Source organism: Citrus sinensis, chromosome 5 (genome assembly GCF_022201045.2).
Source record: "Citrus sinensis cultivar Valencia sweet orange chromosome 5, DVS_A1.0, whole genome shotgun sequence".
In the NCBI taxonomy this organism is placed as follows: Eukaryota; Viridiplantae; Streptophyta; class Magnoliopsida; order Sapindales; family Rutaceae; genus Citrus; species Citrus sinensis.
The window spans coordinates 2,478,877-2,500,952 of record NC_068560.1 but is presented as its reverse complement, the minus strand read 5'-3'; the positions used below and the strand labels follow the sequence as shown (position 1 = coordinate 2,500,952).

Genomic DNA, 22,076 nt, shown 5'->3' with positions numbered 1-22,076 from the left:
ATCAAAGCTTCATTAACCTTCAACCAGAATTATAGATTTAGTTCTTCATAAAGAGAAGAGAAAAATTTAGATCTAGGGTTTCTTTTGTTTTCCAAATCTCCAAATTTTTTACAACAGATTCCTCCTTTAAATACTCTCTCTCTCTCTTCTCCTCTAGAGTTTTATTTAAAATAAAATACTAATATCTGAAATATTAAATTCGTAATTACAAAAATAACTAAAAATACAAAACACGTTAAACTAAAAACTGCAAGTCCGTAGTTGACAGCACACGCCCACGCCTTATCAACAAAGTTCTTCTGACGCTCATAATTTCTCCAAGAGAACAATCATCCTTAAACTTCATCTTGTAGCTCAATTTTATCACCAATCAATAGAATTGCACCTACAAAAGTAAAACACAAGTAAATCACTATTATTAAGTGCAAAACATCAATATTAAAGGAAGTAAACAATGCAAAACTAGTGCATAAATTGCACTCTAACAAATTCCCCGACACCAAGATGATGCTTGTCCTCAAGCATATAACTTAAGACTAATCCCAAATCTCCACTCAATTCTCATCTCAACTCATCCAAAAACAATTTTAAGCAAGCATACCTCAAGAATTTAAGTCGATCAACATTTAAGAGACAAGGATTTTAAAGTATAGAATCTCATAAGCTAAAATAAAAACATTCAACCACCAAGAAGATCCATTCAAAATTCAAGTGCAATAAGATTTAATAGCCCTCTCAATGACTTCACTCCATGCACTCAAAGTGTTTAGGGTGTCATTTATACACTCAAATTAAATCAAAGAATGCTATTACCATAAGCTTGCTCATATATCACATCTCAATGCACAAAACATGAATTAAATGCAAAAATCTAAGGGTCTTAAAAAGGTTGTAACGGGCTTAAATGGGTTAAATGAAAAAGAAAGGTGTATGAAAGAAAAAGAGATCAAAATGAGAAGAATTAACTCATTGAATGAACCTTATGATATCGAAATGCTTATTTCTACTCAAGTTACCAAGAATGTAAACATTTTTTTCTTTTTTTTCGATTTTTTTCCTATTTTTTGAATCAAACAAAAGAAACGAACCTTGCACAATTTAATTCAAGCATAATGCTTGTTGATCTAATTGAGAATCTTTAATACAAGGTAGAAAAAGCAACAAAATATATCCACACAATGAGTCCAAAAATCTCCTTAAATTGAGGCTCAAAAAGAAGAAAAATGGTGAAGTGGACGGAGAGAATTAAATGGGTAATGGTAAAGGCTCAAACAAAAATAGCAAATAAAGGTCTTTTGGGTAGAGAAAAAAAATGAGAGAATAGAAAAATAAAAAATGGTTTAACCTTATCATTTTAATGCATAAAATCCCGTAATTCGGCTTCAACATGCATAACAAAGCAAATTCTAGAATAAACAAACTAAGATTGATATTCTCATAACATAAATATTAGAGCAAAGTGGTTGCTCCTTGGCTCAAATCCTCACAAAGTTGGTAAATTTTCCATCAAATCATGGACACTCTTCAAATGAATCAACCATCAATAGTGGTTTGGAATGAGAAGAATGTAGGAGTGATATATAAAAGAAAAGGTAAAAATAATAAGAAATGAGAAAGATGTATGTAGTAATATGAAAAGTGAAAGATAAAATGTGAGTGATGAAAGAGTATGATGGAATAAAAATAGATGTAAATAATTTGAGATAGATGGGAAAAGAGTAGTCAGAAAGAAAAGAAAAGAAAAATAATAATATATGAAGCATACTAACTCCAAAATCATTTAAGGATGAGTAGAGTGAAAATAATACTTTCATAATGCAAAACTCCCTCCCCCACACCAAGAACTTACATTGTCCCCAATGTAAGATAATCAAAGCTCACTTAAAATTAAAGCGTAAGGATAAAAGATTAAAGGCCAAAACTTCCCTGAATTGTGAGCTTTGATCCACATAACGTCTATGGGCTTGGCGGAAATGGTAGGATAAATCCCACACTCTCGAAGTATGCGGCCAAATTCTGCTCCATCTTGTTCAGCTTGTGCTCTATTTTCTCTAACTGAGTGCTCAAAGGTGGTGTGGATGTAGAAAGAATAGTCGGCGGGGCAGCAATGTCGTCGTCAAACTCATCATCAGAGGTAGCACCACTCCTAGCATAAAGCTTCTTTGGAGGTTGAGTTGGTACTAGTTCAGTAAACTGAAATTTCCCCTCCTTGTATTCGACCACACCTGTTCTTTTAAATGCAGACATATCCAAAAATTCCTTTTTGCAAGAAGGATGCAAATCATTATTGTCAGGATCAAGCACACATAGGTTTATAGCTAACAGAGTAATGTATGGACCAAGAAATAAAGTCCTATACCGTGTAAGCACACTTTGAAATTGATCTGCTAACCAAAAACCTAAATTAGGCCTCACATCATTTAACATGCACCAGATAAAATAAAATTCAGTTTTAGAGAAAACTCCTGAGTGATCTTTTTTTCCTAAAAAATTATATACTAAGAATCGATGCACACATTTCAAAACAGGATCACGTAAGAAACAACTCTTTGATTTACTCGGGTTATAGGCATTGTAATCAAAAGATAAATTACCCCAAAGACCATAAGGCTCAAACTTTTCGCTGAAGTCACAAGTTGTCCCTAAATATGCATCACTATAAGAATAATCATCATCAATGAATCCTAAAGCTAGGTCAAAATTCGTGATAGATTGTGAAAAATTTTGTCCTATTAACCTAAACTTTATAACATCCGGGGTATGCAAAGTAAAATCATTCGGTATATTAAATTGAAAAGTAACATAAAACTCCCTAATCAACTCAACATAACCCAAACAATCAACATACATAACCCAAACAATCAACATCAACAAACTTACACAAACCAATCTTATCTATCAAAGAATTAAAATTATCCTTAACATTCAATTTTTCAAGATTCGGGTAATGAATATACTTAGCTGGAAGTATTTTTCGGTTGGAAATATCTTTGTATCTTTCTTTCTCTTGTTGAGTCGCGAATGCGAGGCACCCTCCGAGATTGGATTCCGCAAGTGGCAAAACACTCATGCCTTTTCCATGTTTCGATCATTGTCTCACGGCTTGGCGTGAATCTGTAACTGTGTTCCATGGAACCGTAGTGGGAGCGGCAATCTTGGATTGCTTTGCGATGGGTGTCCTTTTAGATGACTTGGAAGTTGATGCTTTCCTCTTCAGCATTGTTACAATAATTTCACTCACGGATTTTCGATTCACGCGGCTGGAATGCAGGGCGTGGGCTGGTTGTGGACGATCGCTGCTCGACTAGAGCTTGTGGGTATACGACTGCTGGTTCAGGTTGTTAGCGGATGGTGCTTGATGGACTGGTTGCGCAGGCGAGATGCTTGCAAATGCGTGTTGGAGACGCGGGCTACTGCACGCGCGCTGGTGCTTGCGCTGCTAAGATGCATGGGCTGGTTGCGCACGCAAGATGCTTACGGATGCGCACACGGTTTCTACAAACGACTGGTGCTGCAGGATGTTGAGATGTGCGCTGACGGGAGATGCTTGCTTGATGGATGCAGGATGGAGCTGGGCGTGCACGGCTTCTGCTGCTGTTGCGTGGCACGGGATAGGACTGGTTGCACGCACGGCTGCTATTACTGCTGCGTGGGCTGGTGCGCAATGGTGGATTGCTGGTGCTGCGTGGCTGCTCGATGAAGGCTGGAGAAGAAAACAAAGTTTTGTGAATTAGGGATTTTGTGAACAGTAAAAAAAATTTTTTTCTTTTTTTTAATTTTTTTCAAATAAATAAATAATATATATAAAAGAAAGAAAAAAAAACTTTTTTGTTTTTTATTTTCAAATAAATAAATAAATAAATAATTTTTTATGTTTTTTTTATGAATCACTTTGAGACACTAAAAATTTCAGAAGTATTTTTTTAATAAGTACGTGGGCACGCCTTAAAACTATTTTACTTTAAAAATCACAGAAGTACTTATTAGTTAAGACGTAGGCACGCCTTATCAAAAATTTTCTTCTAGCCAAAATAAGCAAAAATATTATTTTAAAAAAAATCTGAATCAAAATTAAAAACAAAAGATATAACAAAAATCAAAATAAATAAATCCTTTGGGTTGCCTCCCAAAAAGCACATTTGTTTTATGTCTTTGGCTATATACATTTATATATTAATCTCCATAATTGGGATTCTCGAGAGCCACATCCTCCACAATATTCACCAAAAAACCTTTATAAAAAGGTTTTAAACGATGACCATTAACCTTAAAAACTTTGTCAGAGGTCGGACTCCGAATCTCAACTGCACCATGAGGAAATACATTAGTAACAATAAAAGGTCCAACCTAGCAAGAACATAATTTACCTAGAAAAAGTTTAAGCTTAGAATGAAAAAGAAGAACTTTTTGACCAACAGAGAACTCCTTTCTCAAAATCATTTTATCATGAAATGTTTTCGTCTTTTCCTTGTAAAAGATTCCTACACTATAGGGTTAATAACATCCACAGAAAATACCAAATGTTCCGCATTAGGATATTTCATGGCATCATTCATATTGAATTTTATAAACTCTCCATCAAACTCCATAGTGAGAGTCCCTTTATGTACATCCATTTTAGTCCTAGCAGTCTTAAGAAAATATCTTCCTAGCAAAATTGGGACAGAATTAGAGGGGTTATCCTCTTTCATATCAAGTACATAAAAATCAGCAGGAAAAACCAACTCATTAACTTGTACTAAGACATCTTATAATACCCCATCAAGATATGCATTAGACCTATCAGCTAGTTGAATTATCACACCAGTTTCTTTTTATGGACCAACATTCAAAGATGAATAAATGGAACGAGGCATGACATTAATAGAAGCTCCTAGATCTAACATAACCTTTTCAACTCTAACACTACCAATTTTACAATGGATAGTAAACATACCTGGATCCTTACACTTAGGAGTTAGTTTCTTTTGGAGAACTGCTAGGGGGGTGTTGTTTGAGAGAAAAATAGGAAAAGCAGTAAAGCACCACGTGTCGACAAATGAAATGATTCCCGCACAATCTGAGGTACCCGACGTGATTTGAGATATCCCGCACAATTAGAGGTACCCCACATAAATTGAGGTATCCCACGTAACTCGAGGTACCCAGCAGAACAAATGCAAGAGAATCCTCCGAAAATATCCGCCATGAGAAACGTCTCCATCTCTTAAAAAATATTATTCGATTTTGTCAGAATTAGGAATAAAAAACGACATGCTAAAAGGAGGGACAGCCGCCTGCCAGCCAAAAGTGAAGGACACTGTCCTAAGGACAGTGGTCCTCAGCCGCCTACCCGACAGCAAAGGTACCATGGTCCACTCTCCAGAGCGCGCCACGTTTCCAAAGGATGAGATACGCCGCGAACATGCACATAACGGCCCAAAAATCATAAAAAAAATGTAAAAGGATGTTAATAAAAAAGGATACACCACGTGGCAGCTGAGGTACTTCATATATAAAGATGCCTAGGTTTCATTCTCCAGGAGGCTCTCATTCACCCATAAACACTCACACTCCAAAAAAATAGGTTTTCTTCAACCTTAAACCCTACTTTACAGAGGGCTAGCTAGATCTCTCTGCCATAAAAGCTTAAGTTTGCTAACTTGAAAGTCGGAGTGTGAACGCCGGGGTACCCCGGCTTCACTTCTAACCTCTATTTCACTGTTTTGCAGGCGTGAACCTCATTTGGAAGGACACCTCTCTCGGTTTTGACCTTTCACCATTGTTACCGCTCCCTCTCCTCTTCTCACCTCCCCCAAATTTCAAATATCCCGCGCCGCACACAACAAACCAGTGAGGTACCCCATCTCCCCCAAAAATACAAATTCATTGTTCTACATAGGTTTGGCTTTTCTTACCCCCAAAATCTTTTGAAAACACCAACAAATAAAAAAAAGTAAAAAAAAAATGAATCCCCCAAAGATTTTAATGATGGAAACCAAGTGATCACAACCCATACAGGCTCGAGCAGCTGCAAATAATTAGACTAATCAATTATATATGCTTAAAATGTATGAATATAATAGGCGAATGCACAATTTTTAATTCGTATGTACTCATTGTTGAATGATTGGTGCAGGCACTTTATATATTTTACTGGATAAGAAGCATTTTACGTTCCACAGAACATAGCCTAGCCGCACAACTAACCCTACTCGTTGCGCAATTTCAATTCCAAAGTTCAATAATCAGGGAAAACTTATATATAATTTTAGGTCTTCATAGTTTTAGCCACTACTAATCCTGAATAATTATTAGAATTAATTTTCATGAAATCAACAAAATATGACAGCAAAAAATTGAAGGCGCTAGAAACTTGAATTTTTATTAGGTGTGATGAATCTCTGACCCTATAGAAGTAATTATAAAATCAAAATTCAAGACCTAAATTGATGATAATATTGAGAAAAAGAAAATTAGGGTACATGGCATGAATTTGAGCCGTTTTAAAAAAATATTGTTCAGAAGTCGATCAATATTTTGGCAGTCCTGTCCAGTCATTCCAAAATGAAGATAACATCTGTGAAGAAAAGAATTTAGTATTGCTAATAGTTTGTCTTGTTTTAATAATTGATTGCCGACCGGCCATACGTCCGAGTCGAAAATTAAATATTCAATTATATTTGTTGGCACTCAATAATTTGTTGGCAATATTTGTAAAGATTTATTATTTGAATCTACAGTTGGTTGCTTCATTCTATAAATATGAAACGCTAGAACTTGCTAAAGCAACTTAATTACTTTTGTGATTTCATAACGGTTCACCCGAAGCTAGACTCCCTGCGCCGGTATTTTGGCCAACTTCAGTTAAATATTGTCTATCATTCTTGTTTTAACTTATGCACTTATGATTAAGTTTTTTAATATGAATTTTTCAGACAAGAGGAATTGGTCAGACGGGCACATATTAGATGTCCGTTCGAGTATTGGTGATGATGATGCTACAAATGATAATCTTGATTTTTTTATTGTTCCTCAACACGGAAGAAAGCCCAACTACATCGGTTAAAGTGTATGAAATATTTTTTAAAAATTAAATAAAAAGATAGGTATATTACGACCTATCAATTGTGTGAGTATCAATTTAGTTTAATTGCGACCAATAAGATTTTTTTAGAGATATAAAGAATTTTCTTTTCTCCTTTTCATGTACTCTTATCTTCCTAAAAGAAGAAATTAATAAATAAAATTAATGTATGCGTGCTATTGCGTTGATTAAGCGTTGTCCCAAACGCACTATAAGTTAGTTTATGCATGTCAACTTAATTATGCTCTCTTAATCCTTTTCTAGAACAAACTTGACACATCGGTTGTTCTAAAAGACGCAATCTCTTTCATCATAAATATTACCTTTTGTCCCATCTCTGCGATATCCTCGGTCTATTGTTTCTTGTAGCTTAATGAGGCATAAAAGCATCATCAAGAACATAAATTAAATTTTTAAAGGCTAATGATATACTTATAAATTTTTGTACAAATTTATTTTGTACAAACTCATATAATATGATAAGATTGATTGAATTAAATATCACTTGACCCACATAATTTATTTTTATTATTTTATATTTTCATTCCATCATTAAATTAATATCACATCAGTTTGTACAATATAAGTTTAAACAAAAATTTGTGGCTCTATCATCACTCATTTTTAAAATAAACTTTATGACCACTTCCTATTGGATGGGTAATTCCGTCATCTCCGTGTCTATAATCTGCCACATCTCCTAAGGTTCCATTTCAAAATTGAGAATTAAATGTCTAAGTAGTTTATTTCATAAATTTTAACAACAAAAAAATGTTTAATAAAAAAAATTTATTTTAAAAATTTTTCAGTTCTGACAATAATAATATATATTTTGGAATGGAATATTCATTAACCACAAAAAGTCTTAAACGTAACAAGCAAACTGGCATTAAATTTCTTTCCACTGAAAAACTTAAAGCTCATGTACAAATCAAATTTATCATTTTGTAACACTGCCAAGAAGAAGATAGACGCCAATAATTGTCACATGAATGGACAAATAACTCGGATTTGGGGATCCATCTTGGACATTGGACAGACGCAATTAATTAAGATCATAGGTTTGTCTATAGATGAAGACAATTGATTAATCAATTTATTTAAACAAACTCCTCTGCTCCACCGGGAGCCTGGCCCCTTCTTCTATCTTATCTACTGCCTTGCTCCTCGGCTCCCTACCGCTCCAGCCGCTCGCTGTAATAGCTTGCTTCTCGGGAAAACATCCATAAAATTCTTAATGGCTTTGTTTAATAGAAGCAATGAACAACCAAGCAAGAAAATAGACTGCAATTGATTAGCTTTGTGTCGTGGATTTTATCTAATATATGAAAGTGATGACATAATTCGCCTAAGGACTCATAATTATAAACGGTTGACCCACGTCCCTAACTATTTTTTAAGATTTAATCTAATTTCAAGAGGACATAATTAATAACAAAGTAAAAGCATTCATTGGAAGAGAGAAAAACGTCGAAAGAAGAATTCGGGAGGGGGCTGAAAAAAAAATTAATTGTTACTTGTGCGGTCTCATTATTTTATTAATTAGGCTTAAAAAACAGAATTAAGTTTGATTTAATCCTGATCATTAGTTTTAACGCAATTTGTGTTAAAAATTGTATATCTAAAGAAATTATATATACAAGCAGAAATTATATAGGCACTCGATTTTGTGCCTATATGTGTGTATATAAGCAGAAATTATTTTAGAGTGACGATACAGTCACAAACTCTTATACAAAATTATATTGTATAAACTGATGTAATATTAATTCATCAATTGAATGAAAAAACAAAATAATAAAAATAAATCACGTGAGCCAAGAAATATTTAATTCAACTAATTTTATCATACAACATTAATTTGTACAATATAAGTTTATATAAAAATTTCTGCCACGTCAGCCTAGTGACAAAATTGAACCATTCCTTAACGGACAATGCTCTGTTGGGGCGGCCCGTTGGCCATCTCCAAAGTCACACCACCGGACGGGTGCACCGACCATCAAAATTTATAAGGTCATGCAAAAAAAGACTTGTATTATTTTATTTAATCAATTTTGCAAGGCAAGAGAACTATGAAAGAAGCATCCCGTATACATGTAAAGATGTTTCAAAACGGCAGGCTCTTCCTCACTTCGCCTTTTCCTTTCGGTTCTTCCTTTTTTCAAAGAAAAGACATAAAAAAACAAAAAAAAAAAAGCTCACAGAAATGGAATTGTGCCATTTAGCTTGCAAGATTTAAGTGGTTTCGTGTTAGGTAAGCGGCATGTGAAATAGATTACTGTGACTCATTGTCAATTAACCCACGTTCATCAGGACATCTGTTTGATCTTTATATTCCTTTTGTCAAAGAGATGCCGCATGTGTTTGTAGACCCTTCACAAGGCAGCAGAGTGGACCTTTTTACGAAATTTATTAGAACTTTAAAAAAAAATTGACCTGCATTGGATCACTTTTTTATTATTATTGTTGTTGCTGATATTACAATCAAAAGACTACTTATATTTACGATCAAACTTAAATTATTTTATATTAAAATTATAAAATGCAACCAAAATTTTCTACTCTTATTAATATCTACTAACATGTAGGATAAGGTTATAATGAATAGCAAATGCATTAGATTATATTATACAAATAAACGGCCACAAAAAAATAAAAAGTAAACAAGGTAGATGGCAGCGAATGGCGTTTACTTCAAATAATGACAGTAAAATGACTAAAACAAACATGGAATATGACAATTGCACTCCCACGTTTCAGAAAAATATCATGGAGACATTCAAAGTTTTAATGATGGATGCAAAGCCTCCCTCCCGTTGTTTTTCACAATTAATTTGGATGAGGGGAAAAAAAATACATTTCGATACTTTTTGCTTTGTGTTAACTTAGAATTTGAAAAATGCCGACTTGAGCTGACACCCAATATTTCCAATCAACACCACTTGTCATAATTTAAAAATTTATTCATACCTACACCAATTAAAACTCACCTTTCTCATTCTATTTTTCTTCATCTTCTCTTCCACTCTTTGAACAAAATTTTTAAAATAAAAAAGAACAAGTAACCTATTTTATTAAATCTTTTTCGCTCGAACTAAAATCAGCCAACGATAATTGAGAGAAAAAAAAAATCGTTTGGAACAAGAGAAGAAAAATGGTAGACTTCCAAACATATCCCCCCCCCCCCACCGCCCCCCCCCCCCCCCAAAAAAAACACCCAAAAAAAAAAAAAGTCCCTTTCAGAAGAAGAGGAAATCATCTGTAGGAATTAATACATAATATCTTAAGACAGAAAGTAAATAAAAAATGAACATCTACATCTTAAGCAAGTGAATTCAATTTCATATAACGTTCAATTATTTCTTTCTGTGAAAGGTCAGTATAGTATCCTTTCCCCACAGCCATACCCTCTTCCCCTGCAAGCTTTTTGACTTCTAGCTGAACTTTATCTCCTCCTATTTTACTGGGTTCCAACAGATTACATGCTACCTCAGTGATAACTTCACCATGTGTAAGAGCCATGGCTTGTACTGAAGCAAGTCCACCTCCTCTTTCACTTACTCGCTTTGCTATCCTGCGAACAGCAGCAATGTTTGTGGAGAAGACAGGAACATTGTAGTTATCAACCCATCTCGTTGATCCAATTACAATGACACCTTTTGATTGAGTCATTTGATCAGGACCTCTATCTGGCTTCACTAATAAAGACTCTGAATTTAACCCTCCAGCCCACTGGTTTCCAGCTGAATTAGGCTTAAAATATCCCAGATTTCTTCTAATCGAATCAAGTGTCCTTCCCTCTTCGTGTGCAGCTCCATATAAAAAGGTAGGGACTGCAGGCTACATTGAGGATCATCAGCAAGCGCAAAGGAAATTTCCCAAGAGAATAAAACATGCTCATGAGTTACTAATTGTAACCATTGTAGTAAGATAAGAGATGCATTCTGGTAACCCAATTCTATATTTAGGCTCACTAAATATAGAGAATTGGCAAAATATACAATGGAAACACTCCATGTTAAATGAGAAAAGAGCTCACTCAATGCACGTCCTTTCTCCTGAACAAGAAAGGATACAAAAGAAACCACAAACATCAGAACACTCTAATGTTTTGTATCAGTGCAAAACTTCAAAGCGCTTGGTTATCAATAATTCTGGCATCTGAAGTTTGCTTAACAAGATAATAGGATAAAGCACTAAATTGTATTGGACACACCCCTCAGGCTGGATAAGGTACAAAACAAAACATGCTGTTATTTTAGGCTTATCTGGCCCTTTCACAGTTATGAATTTGTGCAGGAATTTAGAGAAGGCAAAAGTACCAATTCATATTTTCAGCTTTGCTAGAATCTCTAGTAGCTATATTCATTGGACTTTCTAGGAAACAAACCTTGAAGGTCAGATCCGATGTCTCCTGCCAAAGACTTTGCAATCTCGGCCACTTGGTCCAAAGGTGCAGAAGCCAAAGGGTGAAAGCATATATGGTCCACGACTCCAAGCCTAGGATGACTTCCAGAATGCATATCTAGGTCAATATTCTCAAAAGCAGCTTTAACCATGGCAAACACAGTACTTTTCAGAGGATGAGAGTTTGAAGATGGCTTTGGAGCCAATTTGGAGACCACCGTATAACCAACTCTATTGTAAGTTACATCTTCAAATTTGTTGACAATAGCAGCTTCTGAAAATAGTTTAGCAGCTTGTTCAATTGATTCCAGTGCAGCCTTGTTTCGACTTTCAGATATATATACCTTGCAGCAAGCAAGCATCAGCTTTAACATTTTTCTTCTCTTTGCTGCCTGCCACCAATTGCACAACAAAGAAAGATTGGGATAATGAAATGGCATCATCAGGAATTTATGCGGCCATAATAGTTGGGGACCACACTCTAACAACTTCAAAAGAGAAATTTTCAAGCAACATTCTAGAACTAGTAAAACATTAGTGTTAGATAGCTGCAAATTAAAGCTGAAGACAAACCAGAAACATAGATGTCAACATAGAAATACAGAATAGCAATCACTGCCTAAAACTATATCAAGTGAAAAATATAATAATTATTGTTACAATTTTGGATTGCAAATTAAAGCCTGTATAAACTCAAATAAGAACAGCCACCTGGTGATTTTTTTATGCCTAATCAATATTTGAGTGCGCAAAGCTCAGCATAATTATAATAGCCCTACATTAGTTTTTTATGCTGCTCAATATGCAAATTTACAATTGCATGTCTCTCATCCTCACATTAGTAGTTCAAGCTATGCCAACTGCCTCTTTCAGCTCTGTTTCATTTTCCAGGGTATCCAATATAATATTCCAATGTTTATTTTTTCTCACATAACAATTTCAACTCGATCAGTGATGCAAGAAATATAGAAAGTCATCACTTGTTCCATCACAATGTCAACAACATAGCTAAACATGTTGAGTGTTCCAGAAAGAAATTCATGTCCTGTCATTCTTTAATCATGCTCAAATAGAATACCAACACATATAGTCTCAATGTACTGAGTATCTTCATTTTTGCACGCATGTGCCTGCATGGATGGGGTTACTATGATAAGATAAGTGTTACTGGAAATTGGGGGTGAGCAGTATCCAATTCAGTGCTTCAAAACTAAATGAATGCAAACGAACCGAAACACCCCCTAGTAGAAATTTTGCTGACCCTCAACCTTCTAGGCAATCCATAGTAGTCACCAAAATACTACAATACAAACCAACTAAGCAAATACTTGAGACTAAAATGCAACATAGTTATATCATATCAAATTCTCCTACGAAAACGGGGGGAAAAATTAATGTAACTATGCATTATCACCAAGATTATTACATAAAAAACTAGCTTTCGACTCAAAATGCAATCTCTTTGGGTTTAGGCTACCTGTTACAGCCTTAAACTCGAGGCACACCAATGCTTGGCTAGCGGCCTTGTGCCAAGCATAATGTGGCAGCGGGCGTGCGAGAAAACAAGGCAAGTCTGCACGCGGGCTGGGGCGTGGCAGCAACTAGCAGGCTGATGGGCAGTGCGCGCGAGATATGTGCAAGGCAGCGCACAAGTGCTCCGGTGGTATAGCGAGCACGCAAATGCACGCAAGGCATGCGCACGCTGATGGGCAGCAAGCAAGCGTACGCAGCGGGCAAGCGCGGACGCAAGAGCGCGCCAAGCAGCATGCGCGCACACAAAGCGTGCCAGGCAGCACGCACGCACACGCTAACGGATAGCGGACAGGCGCGCCAATAGAGCGCGCACGCACAGAACATGTTCCGCACACAAGCATCGGGCCAAGAGGATTGTTCGAGCAATTCTTAGTGGCGGCGGCCCACCACTGCATGGGCACTACCTATAATGGGGATCTTGTCTAAGTGGGGATGGTCCGCCACTATTCAATGTAACCTAAACAATAGTGTATGGGCAATGCACTTAGATAGTGGGCTTATTTGTTTATGTGTGCTGGTGGCAAACAAGGTATGGGTTGGGGAATAATCTATGCTATCCTGGTAAGTGGGGCTGTCAATTACAAATGCTATAAGTAGCACTAACGGGGGAGAGCTTGGGGAGCCAAGTTTTGTAGACAGTGAGTGGTTTTCTCCAAGCATTCTTGCTGGAAGCTATTTGTAGTTCCTTGTTCTTGATTAATAAGAAAAGGTTGGAAGTCGGTGCTTCCATAAATCTCGTGTGCCTTGTGTTTGTGTTGTGTTTCGGTTGTTGTATCATTGAAAATCTTGGGGTGTGTTTCACACACGTAGCCTCCATTGCGAATTGTCGAGTGGCTGGCTAAGCGGAAAACTTAGCGCCATCACGGGCTTGCCGCATCGAAGAAAATAGCCTTGTGACACTACCCATCATACTCCAGTTTCACACCTAATGCAGCCCGAATAATTCTAAATTTAAGCTTCAAAGCCTCCATTATCTCTTGAATGTTCTCATTCTCTGGATCACTTACTGGATATTTCTCATTCAATTTGTCCATTTGCCTGATACTCTTTTCGACCCGGGCCGACAACCAGGTCGGATTGAAATGAATAGCCGAGTTCCAGACATCGAGACAGCCTTGTAAAAGCCTAGTTCCTCGCCAGTTTCAAAGCCATGTTTCAGGCCTACATCTTTCGCCTCTTCTTTTCTGGTGGCTAGGCCGTGAGTGTAGCCTTCATCATAGCCTTCTTTGAGATGAGTCTGCTCTAGGTTCAGTGAAGAGTCAAAGATGACTTCAATTGAATTGGAATTGTTTGATTTATTATGCAAGTCCATTAAAACAAAACAAAATTATTCTACAAGGAAAACAAAGAACTGAGAAACTAGTTTGCTTTTATCTTTGTTGAGATTTGGGATTGCTTCTGACTTTTGTAGTGTAAAATGGAGACACGTCTAGTACCTGTCTGTGAGAAAGTCGCTGAGAAACTTAGCGGCGGGCTGTCGGCGATTGTTTTGTGGCAGTTTACGGTTACCAATCCCTTTTTATCTTTTCTTTTGCTTATCATATCATCTCCTTTTTTTCAAATCTTTTCGATTTGGACATTGCATTTGCACTTGTCACTATCATCTGGAATTCTAGTGAACTGCTGCCACTCTACTGATCTTTAAGCTATTTCTTTTTTGGTAATGGCGGTTTCGATGACAACTGAAAGGGATTAAACCAAAAAAAAAAAAAATTAAGTAATCTTGATTCATTCAAAACACCCAACAAAACTCTCAGACACAGAAAAAAATACAAATTATATAAAATACTTGCCAATACAATAAATCCCATTTCTAAGCTAATAACAGCATCACAATTCTTTCAATAACAAGTTCAAAGCTGCCCCCCCCCCCCAAAAAAAACATAAATATATTTATTTGTAAAGGTTTTGCAATTTTCCCCAAATACAATAACGATAGAATTTCACAACTAACAGCTCACAAACAATCTAATAGCTGCTACAAAAATTAATCTAGTAATTTGATATGAATAGGGAAGAAGTACGGAATTTTAAAAGGAATTTTTCCACAGACATTGGCGAATTACAATTATTCAATACCATCCATATGGCCACAGCCCCTTAAATATAAAATGAAGTTTACAACTTATTCCATAAATACATCAATATTGCATAATTCTTCGATTATTGCTATCAATTTCCATATCTACTCCCATAATTAATTAACTCACCCACGCGACGGCAACGGCTGGCTGAAGCGACGAATGGCGACTAGATGAGATGACGCCGACGGCTGAAAAGACGAGCTGCGACAGGGACGGAGGCGATGAGCTGCTGCGACGGGCTGACTGCCGCGAGACGGTGGCCGTAGGCGTCAGAGAGGAGCGGCTGTCGGCTCACTGTCGTTAGAGTGAAAGACAGTGAGGGTGTGGCGGATTGATTTTATGTCTTAGGATAAACCCATCGGTTTATCGGTTTGGTTCGACAGTTCTCGTCTTTGAAATTTACTCACCCTTAAATTTTATTGGATTTTACTTTTTAATTGAATAAATATAATTTAGGATTTATCTAATTGTATTAGATTTATAGAATCGTACTAAAGGCCTGTTTAGAATTGTTTTTGGAGGCTAAAAAATAATTTTAAAAAATTAAAAATTAATTTTAGTACTTGATAAATTATTTTAGCAATTATTTTTTGCCAACATTATCACATCTTATAGTAGATTTTAAAAAGAAGGAAATGAATATCTTTTCAAAATCTGATTTTGAGAATCATTTTATACCACTACAATTTCATATATATCCTCATATATATTATAAAATCTAAGAATTATCATTATTAATTAGGAAATAAAATCATTAATTTTAGATAGATTATTATTATTACTAATTATAGTGAGATAGCTACATAAAAAATAAAAATTATTTATTTTAGTTATCAGCTATTACATATACACAATAAAAAAATATTTTATATACATATTTAAATAAATTTAATTCAATATTATGTCCAATTTAATTATTTATATTCTTAGAATAGTTAAGCAATAAGATTTACCAAACACATACGACTGCTTTTAAAACTTACTGCCCTTTTAAAGTAAATTTTATCAAACATTTTAATTGATTCTTTTGAAAACTAATTATTTCTATAGTGCAATTGGTAACAAATATTTCAAAAGGTATAACGTTACCAAGCTGGTCCTAAATTGAAAAGGTTTTCTAATCAATTTTGGTATAGAGCAAGAATTATATCGAATAAAGAAATGCTAAATGTTTTAACCAAATTTTCGCTAGAATCCCATTTTGAACCATTAGGTGGTTGCTCTCATTGGATCTAGGCCAAATCCGATTAAAACAAATAAAATTTATATTTTGTGAAGAGATTAGGCTAATTAGTTTGGGTTTATTATGTAATTCTATTGTTTCGGGCATGAGATATAATTGAGGTGATCCGAGAGGTGAATTGAGGTGGTTTTAGAGGTGAACTGAGGTGATTTGGGAGATGAATTGATATGAAGAGTTCAATGGAGTTTATGAGAGTTAATTTCAAGAGTTGACATGAAGGGCTTTAGAGAGCTCAAGGAATAGCTCTAATGAACTCAAAGATAGCTCTAAAGAGCTCATCTGCGGCGCTCAATACACACATAATATTTTACATGGTTCACCTTTTTGGCCTACCTCCGTGGGAGCAATCCACTATGTACTTGAAGTATTACATGATTTGTTGTATGATATGAACAAAACCTTATTAAAGGTTGTATATGGTGGGTAATAACATGAGGAAGATGTGGTCTTATGGAGATTAAAGAGTTTTTTTAGAGAAGAATAATGGGAGAGCTTGTTTGAGAGATGAGGTGGTAAAGATCTTCTAAAAATGTATTAAAATGGAGGGAAAAGAAGATGAAACAGTGTCTCAAGAAATCAGATTTGGAAAGAAGGGCCTAAGGTTGGATGGAGCAAAAAGAGAGAGATAGAGTTCGAGACCCAAGATTTGGATGATAGAGTGGCGGCCTCAAGGTGTAAGGGACTTTAAAACTTTAACAATGACATTTTTGTTCCTGGGAAGAAGATGACTCTTTTCTTGAATAACAAGAAATTCCCAATTTTCAGAAAAACCCTTAATCTTTTGTGGAGTGTGCCTAAGGGTACTTTGATAATTTTAGACACGTGGCGTTCATTTAATGGATAGCATCCCTTAGGTGAGTTGTTTAAGTAATTTTGCTTATGGTTCCTTGATAGTGAGACCCATGAGCTTGAGAGGCAATGAAACCTCCAACCACCTTTTTGCCACCACAGCTGGGCATGTAATAGCTGCCCAACGCTATTGTCCTATTATTTTTCAAAAAACAGTAAAAGATAACTAACGCGGTCCCCATCCTTAGCCAAAAAGAAGATATTTTATTTTCTCTCATGATTACATGCACTGCTCACGTGCTAGCTCTAACCACTAAAATTTAGGTTTCAATAATACCCCTTAATGTTAGACATAAGGGTGGGCATTTGGTTTGGTTCAATCTGAACTGAACCGAACCAAACCGTATTATAGCAATTTGATTCGGTTTGGTTCGAAGCAAAAAACCACTAAAATTTAGGTTTCAATAATACCCCTTAATGTTAGACATATTTATCGAAATTGTCTTTTTTCTCATAAAACTTATCTTTTGACCTTTGAGAGCTATACTGACATGCCATCAAACAAGCAGATTTCACTTTGTTGACTTTCTTTACCACGTGTCACTGATTTATTGGTCCTGTCAGCAATAGACTTTCCCGCCAAATGCTAACCAAAAAAGATTTATAAGATTATATTTCAACAAACTAAAAATAGAGAGGTTACCAATCATTTAAGTCCAAACGATTGATGCAGTAGTTTTATCTAAATTATCACATCAATCAATTATTTTACTTATAATAGAGGGGAGAAATTATAATTCATGAAAAAATTTTGTATTTTCTTATAAACTTGATTATTACTATGAAAAAATGTAACTGATTAAGGAAAAAAAATCTTATTCTACAAAATTACAATTTTTTTTTTCATAATCACAATATTATTTGCCAAATTTATAGCAGATTCTTCGGGATTTAAATTTGTTTGTATGTTTTTATAGCGGATTCTTCGGATATAGATTTGCTCATAGGTCCTTTATGGTAGATTCTTCAAGATTTATACGGATCAAATTTAGATTTTGCTTTCTTGTTAATACATAAACTTTATTTAATTTCTTTGAAACCACCACCTTTGTTTTCTATAAATAATGTACAGCTATCCGACAAAAAGGGTTCATTTTCCAAGTTATAAAACCTTAGAATTATTCCGTCACAATGATACTTCTAACCGAAAGTCCAATGAAAGTTTGTTAAACCAGGAAGAAAAGCTGGAGGAATTAATCAAGTAGGATCTAATGAAGGAGAAGATCAAGGAGAAGATCGTGGAGAAAATTTAGCAACATCTCTTCCTGAATCTCCAATTTTTTTGAAAATCGGCAACAAAAACTTTTTCAGAATGTATTTATTTTGCTATATGATTAAATTGGATGGTATAAAAAATAATTAGTTTATATCTTCCTTAATTTAACATTTGAATAGCATTTACTTTGCTTTTGTAACAATACTTTTTTCTTATACATTTCGGCAACCCCTAAAGTTAAACCCTGACTCCGCCCCAACCTATATATTCGAATTTAAAATCTTATAATTTACGAAATTCGGTAGAAAAAAAAAAAAAAAAAGGTTCAATGGTGCGCAAATTTCACCCAAATAGTGGAAGCTTGTTAGCCACATCTTTAAATAGTGGAAGCTTAATTGTTACCTTATAATTAATAATGGTGATCGACAATAAACTTTTCTTCTGTCTGCAGCAAAGTTTATTGTTTCATTGTCGTAGGGACAACAATAAACTTTTCCCCTACCGAGTTAGGTTGATCCGAATATCTGAAAGGTAGCTGAGCTTGTGGAAATCTTTCAACCAAGTTATTAAAGACTGATCCTACCTTGAATGAACTGAAGCAGCTGGCCGAGGGATAAAAGTTAATACAGTAACTCAAGTTAAAGTTTCATTGTCGTGGGGACAACACAAAGAGTCGAAGGAAATTTTGGTGTCAAAGCCTAGGAGATGAATCTGATGGGTATGTTAAAGCAGTGAGAGAATTTGACGTGGATGATATCCCAAATGCTGCTGACACCACCAAAAGAGTATTAAAATGGAGGCATGTGTAGAAAATATCGTTGAAGGATAATTGTGCTTAACGCCTTGTTTAATATTGAGGTGTTGCGATTTGGTGAAATAAGAAAATTATAATTATAAAATAACTATTAAAATTACGTGTAAAATATGATTTTGAATTGAGTCCGATTATTAGCAGTCCTCTAAAATCCTCTTGAAATCCCTTTTTTTTTTTAATTATACTCCATTTAATAATAAAAATATCATTTTTCTAAATAAATACTTTTTTAATTTGCAGATCTTATATTTCTTAATAACTTTCTCACTCTTTCAGTCTGAACAATTGTATTCCTCTCTTTAAACTTTCTTTGTTATTAGAAAAATATCTAAAAAAAGTAAAAAAAAAAAAACTTAGAAAATAATGAATATCTTATGGGTATAATGAAATTTTATCATACTTGTAGAATTTGGGTGCAACAATTAGTTTGAAAATCTTTAAAATATTATTTCTAACGATATAAAATTTCATTTAATTTATTTTCCCACTATGTTGTATCCTGATTTTGTTGCTATGTATATTACAAGAATATTATTTTAGTTTAGAAGATTACTTCTTAAATTCGAATTATTTTAATGATAATAAAAAATTTTATATTGTGCAAGCAAAATAAATTTGAAGAGAGAGCATATAAATGGAAATATAATTGTAATATAACAAGGATTTTGTAAGATTAATGACGGAGTGCCAATAATCCAACTCTTTTGAAATAATAATTTTAAGAAGCACAGTATCAAACAGGGTTGAAATATTGCTCCGTTGGCTGGCGTAGGGTTTCTTTATAAGGCAACATCCAACACAGGCCATATGTAATTTCGAAATTAGTGTTGTTAAACTTCTAACAGTGAAGATACCAGCATAGACGTGGCATGAATATGAATGCCATATGTTTCTTCTTCATTTATTTTAACATTCTCTAAAAATGACGAAACATATGGTAATTGTTATCACATTTGTTTATGATTAATTGTGTCTGCAGTGCTACTTAATTGGTAACATAAATTGTTCAATAATATATAATATTAGATATCATTATATACAACATGATGAAAAATAACATATAATTAATGTCACATAAAGCAGACCAAAAACAAAATAAATTTTTTGTTTAGATGTCGAGATATTTGATTTAAAAGATCATAAGTCTAATAAGTGTAATATGAGATATAGCTTAATAATACTTTTATCAGACGAAACTATCTTTAAATTTTAAATCTTTCGTCTGAATATACCTGAATTATTTCACCAACAAATTTCCACTACAAATGTAAAGTTTGATTCTCTAATACTGCTCATTATGAGATTGGGTCTCAAATATGCTAAAATATCCTATCTAAAAGACGAACGTGTCCCATTGAGGGACCTATCATACATATGCTTGTTTCTTAATCGCCATTGATTCAAGTTGGGACAAAAAGAAAGATCTTCACCAGAACCTTTTGGAGAAGAAGATTCCAAAAAACTTTGATATTTTCACATCGCTATCTAAATATAGACAAACCTTAGCCGTCGGATTGAAATATTTTGCATGATACGTGCTGCAGACAAATGTAAAGTGTAAAGAATGAAAAGGACTTGCTAACAACTCTCCAGCTATTTCTTAAATTTTAATAAACGGAAATAAATTCTCAGTTTTTCAAAACAATTTTCTGCAATGATTGATTGAAGCATTAGCATATTGATGGAGAAGAGAAATGGATAGAATAAAAAATAAAAAATAAAAAATACTAATATCTTTTTAATATAGGGCCAACCTAATACGATTAGGTTATGTTTAATTTTTAATCGAAGTGTCGTTATAATAAAAAAAAAATTAAGACACTAACTTTGATTAAAATAGAAAATACCAAAAACTTAAAACAATAAAATTTTAAAGTGCTAGAATAACATCCTACATTACATATATATAATTTGAATTTTTTATATGAAAACAAGGATTTACAAATTTTACTTTAATTTTCTAATTTTGGGTGAATCGTGGAACGGTGGAAGCGTAGTAATTTTCAATACCATCTATAGACTATTCCAACTAAGTTTTAATGCATTTATATTTTATTTAATTCTTTTGTATTTATAATTTAATTTAATTTTTTATGTGAAATTTAATTGACTAATGTGTATAATAATTAAAAAGTGAAATTTTGATAGATTTATCTAACTTAAAATGGATATATTTACATGACTAACTTATTCATATGAACTCTATTAAGTTAAATATATTTATTATATATACAGTGTAAATTTATTATAAAAATGATTGAAGCTAATAAAATTTATCAATATGTTAAGTACTCTTGAGCGGAAAAAAAAACGAGAGCTAAGGAGATGAATTACAAAATTGTCCAATCATATAAATGAACTAGAAGCCCCTCTATTGACAAAAATACCGGCTTACCAAACCAAATATCATTTTCATATTTGATTATGTGTTTAAATTTTAAAAATATATATGTTAATAGGTAAATACATAATTAATTTTGGTCAATTTGTATCAAACAATTAAGTGGATTTAAAATGGAAAAATTGTGTAACTAAATAAGCCACGTACGTTATGTTGGAGTTGAAATTTTGTCAAAATTTCAATACAATATGGACACGACTCACGATATGAAATATAATCTGATTGAGGAAATGAAAGAACATTATTTTATGAGGAAACTAATAGAATAAAAATATGAGAATTAACTATGAAAATTGTTTATAGAAAAGAATTCAAAATAAAAAACATTAAAGAACTCACATTCATTAATCATTGCGCTTTATTCAATTTTTTTTTAAAGAATAACATTATTAGAAACTAAACTCATATTAATATGTGAAAATAAAAATTGGTTGAAATCTAAATAAATATAATTTTTATT

General features: G+C 33.9%; 1 protein-coding gene across 3 annotated transcripts; it reads right to left on the bottom strand.

The window, feature by feature from the left end:
* Positions 1-10,306: 10,306 nt before the first annotated feature.
* LOC102630411 (uncharacterized) lies at positions 10,307-15,495 on the bottom strand. 3 transcript variants are annotated; one of them, XM_052441797.1, is made up of 5 exons: positions 15,220-15,495; positions 14,446-14,691; positions 14,017-14,246; positions 11,460-11,868; positions 10,307-10,902 (listed from the first exon to the last, which is right to left on the bottom strand). In XM_052441797.1, exons 3-5 carry the CDS (start codon positions 14,041-14,043, stop codon positions 10,391-10,393), a joined length of 948 nt encoding a protein of 315 aa, XP_052297757.1. In that variant the 5' UTR covers positions 14,044-14,246; positions 14,446-14,691; positions 15,220-15,495; the 3' UTR covers positions 10,307-10,390. The 3 variants fall into 3 exon arrangements, with proteins under 3 accessions (XP_052297757.1, XP_052297758.1, XP_052297759.1); XM_052441798.1 differs by lacking the exon at positions 14,017-14,246 and having other exon boundaries at positions 15,220-15,494; XM_052441799.1 differs by lacking the exons at positions 14,017-14,246; positions 14,446-14,691; positions 15,220-15,495 and adding an exon at positions 12,954-13,442.
* Positions 15,496-22,076: the final 6,581 nt, after the last annotated feature.